This window comes from Quercus robur, chromosome 1 (genome assembly GCF_932294415.1).
Source record: "Quercus robur chromosome 1, dhQueRobu3.1, whole genome shotgun sequence".
In the NCBI taxonomy this organism is placed as follows: domain Eukaryota; kingdom Viridiplantae; phylum Streptophyta; class Magnoliopsida; order Fagales; family Fagaceae; genus Quercus; species Quercus robur.
In genome coordinates, this window is record NC_065534.1 from 25703252 (window position 1) to 25714531 (window position 11280).

At 32.7% G+C, this 11280-nt stretch overlaps 1 protein-coding gene across 1 annotated transcript; it reads left to right on the top strand.

The window, feature by feature from the left end:
- The first annotated feature begins 5892 nt into the window (after window positions 1–5892).
- LOC126727308 (LOB domain-containing protein 15-like) lies at window positions 5893–7322 on the top strand. The gene is made up of 3 exons (XM_050432897.1): window positions 5893–6152; window positions 6284–6533; window positions 6615–7322. Exons 1-3 carry the CDS (start codon window positions 6139–6141, stop codon window positions 7059–7061), a joined length of 711 nt encoding a protein of 236 aa, XP_050288854.1. The 5' UTR covers window positions 5893–6138; the 3' UTR covers window positions 7062–7322.
- The last annotated feature ends 3958 nt before the right edge of the window (window positions 7323–11280 follow it).

The following is an 11280-nucleotide window of genomic DNA, read 5'->3' on the forward strand; positions in this document are numbered from 1 at the left end:
AGTACTAGAATTTCAGGTTATTGCGGATGAGTTTGTTGAGCTTACAAAGAGAGTTTATGATTGCAAAGGTTTTGTAAATATACGCTATTATAATTATTTATTCTATAGTGAATTTCCTTCGAAGTTGGATCCCCTGAGTGGTTTTCCTTTGAATGGTTTTTCACTTGATTTCCACTTTGTTACTAAAATCTTTGTGATGATTTTACCATTTTAATTCTTATTGCTCTTAAATTTGGTAATTTGTAACTTTGGTTAGTAAATCCATTTGTTCTATCTTTTGGAATCAATAAGTATTTGTTCCATCAATCAATTAATCCGCAGTTTAAGTACTTCATCAGGGTTTGAATTAGAATTTTTCAAAATTCGATCTCCATATAAACATATTTTAATTGAGAAATATGAAAGTTTATTGAAATGTCAATTTACGATGATATCTCCGTTGGGATAACTTTATTGATATTGCAATTGAGGTGTTAATATTAAATATGGGGAAATCACTTAAACCATAATTTAAAAAAAAAAAAAATATTTGGGTCTAAATGTGTTCGTAAATTAATTAATTTTATATGAGACGTGTAACCTACATCCAAAGGGACATGAAGCTTGTTGAAATTGCTATTTGCATTTATTTTTCTTTTTAAAAAAGACCTGTTTGTAACTTAAAAGCGATTTGTCGTGCAGCCCTTTATCAAATGCTAGTGGGGAAAAAATAAATAACACATTAATTAAGGAAAGCATTAATCTCGGCACCTCATAGCCACAAATTAAGGTTGCGTTTGAATAGATTATATTTGCCGGCTTATTTTACTATCCAGCTTACTTTTGTTACTATTTATGGACTTTATTGCACTTTTTAATATTATTACTATTTCAACTAATTTTTACCTTTATTTATAATATTTTTAATAAAAAGTTTTCAGTTTCAACAAAATAACGGATCCCAAACAAACCTTAATTGTCGGTCAATTCCTTTAATTCTTGCTTTCACATCCAGCAGTTTTGGTCACCTAGGGACCCATCTGAGCCTCCAATGGATAAGGAGAAAGGGGGAGAGAGAGAGAGGTCCTCCCATGTATAGGGAGAAAGAGAAAGAGAGAGAAAGGAAAACTAATCACCCAGAAAATGCCAAATCAGTTTGGACTTGGTATGTTTGCGTAGGTCATTTTGCAAGTTGCTACTTTGGCATCTAATCGTATCAACCAACGTACAAGAGCCTTAATTGTCGGAATACGATAATAATAATAATATAGAATTATGTGCCTAGCTACCATATAATATTTTATGCATTAATTAATTCTTAGAAGAACTAGGACTTTTCTTTTGTACACAAAACGGCTTTAGGTTTCGCTTTTGGCCTCCATTGACTGTTAGATATCAGAAAGAATATTTGTTAGTACTTAGCAGGAATTTATAATTGCCTGATTTAGTTTGTAAAAGCGTATGATAAGTTATAGTGCTTGGAAACATCAGGATTTTTTAATTTAATTAGCCCATCACATGAGATGATGATTTTACCTAGGGCTTTGAGGGGATGCTCTTTGTTATTATGATTAGGCGAAACCAAGACTGTTTTAGTAAAAATGTTAAGTTAAAAATGATTAGGTTATAGATAAGGGTGCAAAGGGTGCTACTTATTAGCCCTAAAATACGGGTCAAACAAGAGTCTTCTCTCTCTCTCTCTTGGGGTTGGGGGGAAGAACAATAACATAATTGATGGGTCTATCTCCTTGCATTTTAAGCTAGTTTATTATTAGTTTAAGGAAGATCCCTCCAAATATACCCTTTTTAGGTTTCCCTCCTTTTCTTCACCTACCAAGATATATACTACTAAGTCTAAAACTCACAAAGACAGTACCTGCCTTGTTAAGCTTGTAGGCTTCAACTTCATCAACTTGGCCTTCACCTGAAAAGCACATCACAACGCCGTTTCTTTGAAGCAATTTGAAACAAATAGGCAAAACCCACAGCAAAGTTCTTTGGACCTATGACTGGTGATTTCCAGTCTAAAGACAGAAAAAGGGAAAAGTAACATTTGAAAGAGTGCGCCGCGTGAACTGAATGCTAGAAGCAGGGCAATTATTTTATGTCTCTTTTCTATACAACAAAGCTTGTTAGTTGTCGGTACATAATGAATCAATGACTATGTTGCGTCAAAAGTCAAACATGCATGTAGACTAACTGAGACAAAGTCAGAAAACTAGAACACATGGATATTGACGGTCTATAATTAACCATTTATCCTCGTTAATTTGCTTCTCTAATGGGCTCATGAGTAGTTCAGCATATTTTCATATTGGAACAATTTTAGTATCCAAGATGTTTACTTAATTTGAATGATTAAACAACTCAAAGTTTCCTTCTATTTGCATTATATATAATTAAGACAATAATTCTGTGTCCATGAGAGAGAGATGTAGTAATTAACGTTTATACACAAGGTAGGCTAGTTAATATGATTTGTTTATATCACACTATTACTTGGAGGGAAAAAACTTTAAGGCTAGTGTTAGGTCCAATAGACTAGGTGTTGGCAACCGATGACACAAAAAAAAAAGGGTTTTGAGTCTAGTTAAAGATTTGTTGAAGATTTGCTGAAGAAAACCAAGAATCTATCCATTCGACTACAAGCTTGACCGATTGAGATTAGTTCAACTCCAATTCGATTACAAGTTCGACTAATCAAGAATCACATATTGATTTTTCAAATTTGATGTGATTTATAAAGTCTGTTGTATATACGAGCTTTTGTAACCATAATGGAGAGTGTATATAAAAGTCCATTAAGCAAGACTTAAGAGGTTAGAGAGGCAGAAACCCAAAAATTTTAAGAGAATAGATCCAAGCCTCTGTCTATTCAACCAATGAGAGCTTTAGAGCATATAGAGAAAAATTAACACGGTGTTGATGCTACCATAGTGCAAATCTTGTTTGAAGCCACAGAGAAACCCATTCTACAACAGTTGTTGGTCTAAACCATCAAATGGATTTCTTGTACTCACAAACAAGGAAGTTTGTGTGTAATCAACTAACCACAATTGCTGATTAATACCTTCGAGAGGAGATTTCAAAGTCACAAATAGGGAGTTTGTATGCAATAGTCCATTATTGAAGAGTCTATGGATTCGGAGCTACTTGCGATTATGACCAGTAAGTACTACATAAGGTAGATATAGATTTAGGGTTAAGTCTGTTGTATAAACAATGATTCTATTTAATTGATATGTTGTCTTGAAGATTGTTTATGTTAAATCATCTCTAGTTTTTTTTAATGAGAAACCACAATTTCACAAGTTTTCTAAGGTCATCATATTGCTATCTTTTGTTATTTCTACTGGATTTACTAATTTATTGTTTTATTGGTAGTATATTTAATCTGTGACAATTAATTTAGAAATTAATCTAAATTCATAACTAGTTAAATATTTAAAGTTGATTAATTCCAATGTAAAATCAACTAAGGGGTTTAAAATACCTAATAACTAGGACTAATGGACCCTAATAAACAAGCTCCCTGGACACATCCGCATGTTAATCTTAATTCATTCCGTCAAATGACACTATTCACATGTAGGTTGGTATCTAAGCAAGGTCCTCTCAAACAAGGAGCATATGATACGGGATGATTGAACACCCATAGGGGCAAGGCCAAGGCATTATTGGTTGGGAATGCCTGGAGCTCGGTAACCGGGCTCCCTAACCTCAAAAGAAGCACATGAAAAATGTCACATATCCCGTTATGTCAACATTAATTGCCATAATTATGTGGCCATCCATTTTGCCTTAATTGCAACGAGACAAGTCGATACCACGAGAAATTATTGTGTATTTTCAGAATACTATAAATTCGTATTTTTTTCTCTCACATGAATGATGGGTCACACTAATTAAATTTATGGTGGGACCCACCATTCATATGAGAGGGGGGAGTATGCATTTATGGTACTCCGGGAGTATCTAATAATTTTCCGTCACTATATAGCTTTCAGGGGAGTAATTTAGGAACATGTCCTCTCGGAAAATTATTAGGTACTCTCGGAGTACCATAAATGCGTACTCCTCCCTCTCACATAAATGGTGGGTCCCACTATAAATTTAATTAGTAAGACCCACCATTCATGTGAGAGGAGGGAGTACGCATTTATGGTACTCCGGGAATACACAATAATTTCCCCTCAACCAATATGAGGGGATGACACATTGTCATGTCCTCTCAAAAAGTGAATTTGATAAATATCACACACACAATATATAAAGTACTAAATCTTAAGTTTGAAATAAACTTTCTAGTTTAAAAGCCTAACATAGATAATTTTGTTTTAATGAAAAAAAAATACAATCATCTTAACGTTGGTGAATCTTCATTGTAGTTTAATAGGTTTAAATTTTGTTATTTTAGTCTATTAACTTTGACAATGCTAACAATTTAGTCATTTTGTCCATAGTTGCTTGAAAAATTTTGTTAACTCTCTTAATATGACACTATTTTACATCAAATTTTTAATGCTATAAATGTGAAATGACATAATTTTTTAGAGTTAATGATGTTTTTCAGATGACCATGTATAGAAAGACTCAAATGTCAATATTGTCAAAATTTAATCCTAGTGAACTAAAATGAAAATTTATCAAATTTATAGGGTGTAGATTATATATTTTATTTTTTACTTGTACCACTTTTAATTAGTGGCCGTTTAGTGAATGTTGTAAGAGGAAACATCTAAATGATAAGATTTGGATGATTGACATGGACAAATGAACTATAATACTAGATACATCAATATCCTTAGTTCACTAGTTATTTTGTTAATGATGTTATATACTTATATTCCTTAATACAAAAAGGTTTAAATTTTGTTATTTTAGTCTATTAACTTTAGCAATGCTATCAGTTTAGTCATTTGTCTATAGTTGTTTGAAAAATGTTTTTAAGCTCTCTTAATATGACACTATTTTACATCAAATTTTTAATGCTACATATGTGAAATGACATCATTTTTTTATAGAGTTAATGATGTTATTCAAACTATATCTATTGTGGCGGTCTAATGGTATACCACAATATATCTCATGTACAGGGAAAATTTAAAAAAGCGTCGCAATATGTGACATATAATAACAGTTTTTGAAACCATTGCAAAAAACTTGCCGCAATAGCCCATTTTTCTTGTAGTGTAATTTTTATAGAGTTAATGATGTTATTCAGATGGCTATGTATAGAAAGACTCAAATGTCAATATTGTCAAAGTTAACCAACTATAAATTGCCAAAATTTAATCTTAGTGAACGAAAATGAAAATTTACCAAATTTATAGAGTGAAAATTATGTATTTTATTTTTTATTTTTACCACTTTTAATTAGTGGCCATCAAGTGAATGTTGTAAGAGGAAACATCTAAATGTATCTAGGGATAAGATTTGGATGACTGACATTGACAAAAGAACTGTAATACTAGTTACATCAATATCCTTAATTCTTAATTTTTTTAATAATTAATTTATAATCTTTCCCTTCGTTCTACAGTTTTTTTCCTTTTAATTATGCATTACACAATGTCCACCAACATTATCATCAGATTGTCTGCAATTTTTTCAACAAAAAACAAAGTCACAAAATTTGGAAAACAAATATGAGGCACCCAAACAATGAAAATTTTTTGCAGCCTATTATGACAATCATCAAAAGCAAGCTCAGTATTATCCAAATAAAAAACTTAAGCAAGCTCAGACATTTAGGTCAGATGCTTGCTTTCAAAAGTCAAATACCCAAGATTCACACGTGGCATGTTATTGACAGAGCTCTCTCTCTCTCGCTCTCTCGCTAAATGACAAACCCAAGCTAATCTGTATCTCACTCAACAAAATCGGATCCTTGAACATAATCTAAGGATATTACCAATCGATAACAAAAAATCAGAATCTCTCTTCAACCTTTTCTCATAACTCTTTTGATTAGTTCTTTATATATATAAAATACACTGACCTACTACTTCCTCCAATTACCTTGCCTTATAAGCACTCCTTCCTTAGTCCTATACTTCTTTGTTTCTCCTTATTTTTTTGGTTACGTCTTCTCTTTGTTTCTTCTCTGTGAACACGCCTTTGCTCCATACAATTGACCAATTCTGGCATGCTTGATTAATGTCCAGAGACAGGTAAATATTATATCTAAGAAAGTTAAAACACTTTACTTTTCTCTTGACTACAGGATGCTCAAGAAACTCAATATCTTGCGTATTATTCATCTTCATCTTCTATCTTAATTAATCATCTTGTTGTTAATTAGGGAGAGATTGGATGAGATAGCAAAAAAGATCAAAAGAGAGACAGATGCAACTTCTCAAATGGGTAGGAGGCATTTACTTGGTCCTTCTGGGACCTTGAACACTATCACACCTTGTGCTGCATGTAAGCTTTTGAGAAGAAGGTGTGCTGAAGAATGCCCTTTCTCCCCATATTTCTCTCCACATGAACCCCACAAATTTGCAGCTGTTCACAAAGTTTTTGGTGCAAGCAACGTCTCCAAGATGTTAATGGTATCCAAAATATCTCTAACAATTTACTTTAGCTTTTGATGAAATAGCTTTCTGATTTTTTGTCCATTTTGGTTTATCTAGGAGGTGCCAGAGAGCCAAAGAGCTGATGCTGCAAATAGTCTGGTTTATGAAGCAAACTTGAGGCTGAGAGACCCAGTGTACGGGTGCATGGGTGCAATTTCTGCTTTGCAACAACAAATACATTCTTTACAAGCAGAACTTAATTCAGTAAGGACTGAGGTATTGAAATACAAATATAGAGAAGCAACTAGTAACATCATTTCTTCAAGTCCTGCTGATTTAGTTCCTTTTGGGGCTGTTTCCATTGCTGCACCACAACGAACTCTTCGGCCTCCACCGCCGACACCTCCTCCTCCTCCTCCACCACCACCTCCACCAGTCTTTTCATCTCCACCTATTGTTGTCACTTCTTTGTCTTCTTCGTCTTCTACTTCTTTCTATATACCACCAACAAGCACAACTAGTTACAGCTCCATTTTGAGTGGTAATGTCTCATATTTTAACTGAACTCATAGAATTTAGTCCTTATTCCTTCTTTTCTGGAAGAATAATCATGTTTAGTAGATTAGAATGACCATTTGATATATTAGGATTGATCTATTTGTTTTTCTCTTATTATTCCTTATGATTGAGAAGTTATTGAAAAATGTAAAGAAAACTTGGAGTCTATAATTGTCACTCCAATCCCCACCATACCCGTTATGCGATTCTTTTTCAGTTCGTCCTTTCTTGTTTGGAGGGGGTATAAAAGTTTCCAAAATTTTGTTCCTTTTGTTTGTTTTTTTTATCATGAATCCCTTTCTATGGGATAATTTAATTTTATCATTTTATTCCAATACATGCTCCAATAGTCTCTTCCATGGTTTCTTCATCAAAGGCACTGGCTGAAAATTAATAATAAGTTATAAAGCTTAGATCACAAAAGTGTCCTGTTGCATGATGAGCCATTTTGCTTTATTTTTGTTCATTTTCTCCAAGGAAGAAATTTAGAAATCTAGAAACTTTGAGATTCAAAATACATCCCAAAAGAGGTGTGTCATCAGAGTCTGGATTGGCTAATTGGTCATCACATAAAGGCTGTAATTTCGGTAGGGTTCAGTGTGCACATGCAAAAACACAATCTTGCACAATTAGTCATTGACTAAATGCACGTGTGGGAAATATCTAAATTTGACTAAACCTTTAGTCCCTGTACATGTTAGACTCTGCAATTGGAGATTTGAAGGACCTAATTAAAAGCTTACTAAGGAACTTCGGGGGACACAATTGAATCTCCCCATGTGAAGTTTGAAAACTTTGTGCATTGAAATTATTAGTCATTATCATTATTTACCTCAATTTGTAGTTTTAGCCTTTTTTTTCTGAAAAAGGGGGTGGGATTTTCAGTCTGTAGTTTGATACTGAAAAAGTCAGTGACCAGCATATACTATAGATTTGCATTTATTTTCTCGATGTAATAATCTTCGATCTGTTTTCCCATTTGTTTTCTTACACAAGCAAGTGTTAGGTTTTGTTTGGGTGGGCTTTGCTTTTTTTTCCTTCTCCTCTTGGTATCAATTCACACTATAGCTTAGTAACGTAAAGAAACTTTAATATGACTAATATACGTCAGAATCTAAAACAAGTGCATGTATGAGGATCAACTCAACTTGCCTGATCAAAATGTGATGCCAAAAAGTCATTTGCCTAGTTTGAACTTCTACATATGCAACTCATGCAATTCAAAATTATCACAACTTTATATCTACTAAGTGTGTATTTGCTTTGTTGGTTTGGCTATTTTTCTAATTTAATTGTTTAATTGCTGGAAGTGGATAAAACTAATGTTATAATTAGAAAAATTGAGATTTTAAAATTTTATACATAAGCAAATAAGTTAAAGAAGCTTTTTTTTTTTTTTTTTTTTTTTTTTTTTCTTTTTTAACTAAAACAAAAACTCAAAAAACGCAAACTTTGTTTGGAAAATGGAAACCATCAAGTTGTGTCACTGTGAGGTAAATGATAGTGCATATATCACATGGCCCTTTACAGGACCTATAATCTATAAAGGTCATTCAAATATACGTACTGTAAATAATTTTTCACTTTTCCACTTTTGCATATAAAGAGCAAGCATTTTTGAATCACGGATTAAAGACTGGTCAGGCTCTCAAGTACTCAAATTCAACTTTTTCTGAAGTACTAGCTCTGAATATGTCGTCCAACTAGGAAAACACTTTCTTAGAGCATTAGCATTCTTCAATGCTAATGCCATATCTAAGGTCTTTTTGACATTTCATAACTAAAAAACATTTGCATCAAAAAATGGTATACTTCACTATTGCAAAAAATATATATATATTTTATTCGACCCCTTAGCTGAAAAAAAGTGATAATGTGAAAGAAATAATAAAAAAAGATTAAAAAATAATATTTTAATGAAAAAGTAAAATAATAGAGTTTTTGAATGTAGAGTGTATTGTAAAATGGTATGGTATAATTGATAAAGTAGCTTTTTAGGATGGTAAAATAGGATAAAGTAACATTATTTAATGCTGATCCTCTTAAGGAATTTTATTCTCCGGTATCAAAGAAAACAAGAACAAATAAATAAAAATGTTGAAAGCCGCTTTCCCACTTGATGAAGTTTTGGTGTTTATAAAACAATTCATTGAGTGGTCAATGACAATGCCAACAAGTTTTAAATTGTACGAATTATCAAGTTTTCTTGGCGTGTGGAGATAACTTCAGTGACAGAGGGAACCAAATTACGCACTAGATTTATTAAATATTCAACAACAAAAAAAATTGAATAATTGCGTGTATGTTATATAATCAATTTCAATTCCAGAGAGCCTATAGAATTATGGTGGAATTTGGTTTCACGTCACAATTGCTTGAAATACCCGCATCTAGGCTTGTCCTTACCATATTTCTTTAGTATAAAAGGTTGTATGCATGAATGTGAACTACCTTTCTTTTGTCTCCGCATAGCCTCATCTTTCAACGTATCTGTATTTTAACGTGTCCAATAAAATTGGTCATTGGACACAAGTTGTTCTTAAATTTGAAAGCATTTCAGTATCCTCCAAAAAAATAAAAAAAAAATAAAAAAAAAGTTTTGACTAATGTTGCATTAATGTGGGGTTGATTAAAATTTTACTGCCTATGAGCGTTCCTAGATACAATAATAATAATCTATTAAAAACTTTTCTTATAAAAAATATAAAAGCTTTTCTTATTACAAAAATCTGTTTGCTCCAAAAATGAAATGTATCTACCAGATGCGTGCTTCACGTGGGCTTAGTTTTCGATTTTGAGGAGTGCTATTACAAATTTACAATTACTTCGACTGTTATTAAGAAGTCCTCGCTTTGACTTATAAGCAAGTCACAATTTTTAGCTATAAATCATAAAAATATATAAATTAATGATCAGTTACGTGGATTCCGAGATGAACTAGGAAAATGGGATTTTTTTTTTAACCTTTCAAAAAAAAAAAAAAAAATCCTTTTTTAAAACCCTCTATCATATTGTAATTGTGTCTTCTCTCCATCGAAGTATCGAACTAAGAAAATCATTCATAGTCCAAAGAACGAGTTGACTTTCTTGTATGAAACCCTCCTCCTAGAAAACCAAAAATCTTGCTTGAAAAGTACTAACCTAATTAAGAATATGACAGATCAGTCGGCAGTGGTACTATAATTTGAATCCAGGTAAAACTTTCCCAGTCCTTATCTGTGTATATTGGTAATAAATTAGGGCCATATTTACTCAAGATCTACCGGAATAGTTTTAACTTTTAGGGAAAAAATATTCACTCAAAATTAGGGGGGGAAAAAGGTGCTCTTTAATCTCTACCTCGATGAATTATTAGGTTCAAAGGAGGACTGCTGACGTGGTTTTCTCAGACCTTCAAATCAATAAAATACTGTTATTTATACAAATATGACATCACATGGTAATTTTTATTTTTTATTCCTGTGGTGGGCCTTTTTGAGATGTTGGGCTGGGCTGCCTTTTTCTACATTGAGGCCCAAGTGTTCTGGGTAAGAGAGTCAGTACCAGTCCAATTGCAACTCACCTTAGTCCGGCTTCTGCACAAACTATGCCCCTTTTTTGTTGAAATTTTGCTCACATGCTCATGGCAGGTGTAACTATTACAATAGAATTATGACAAGCAGATACAATGGGGCAATAATAAAGGCGACACACTTGCTGTTAGACAAAACAAAACTATTGCAAAAGAGTTATAGCAGATAAATTTAATAAAACAATAATAAAATAGATGTGCTTACTACCAGGCAAGATAAATAAGGGATGAAAAGGACAACACAACAACAAGATTCGTATCATAAGTAAATTTGCAAAGACAAGAAAAGAAATAATAATGAGATCAAAGAAAAAAGATTAGTCTGCCGTGTTCAGTTGTGTTATAGGACTAAAACCAAGGAGGAAACCACTTCCTCAACGTAGACAATCTCGCAAAGAGAATCCTGCTGTAGAAATTATCCACTTTGAGGGAACAGGCCTGAATGGTTTATGCCCAAAAAAATCATTTATCCTTAACAAAAGGTAGGCTTTTAGAGGGAGAGAAGGGATTAGCCTATTAATGCATGTCTGTCATTCTACCCTCTCTATTTCTTTTACTGATTCTTTTTTCTCCGTCTTGTTACTTTTATTCTTTCCCACTCTTTTCTCTCTTTCTTAGTGCTTACTCGTATAGTGTTATGGTAATGGTGGTGTT

Coding starts and splice junctions, on each gene's coding strand:
- LOC126727308 (XM_050432897.1), top strand. Junction 6,534..6,614: donor ACGTCTCCAAGATGTTAATG/GTATCCAAAATA, acceptor TGGTTTATCTAG/GAGGTGCCAGAGAGCCAAAG.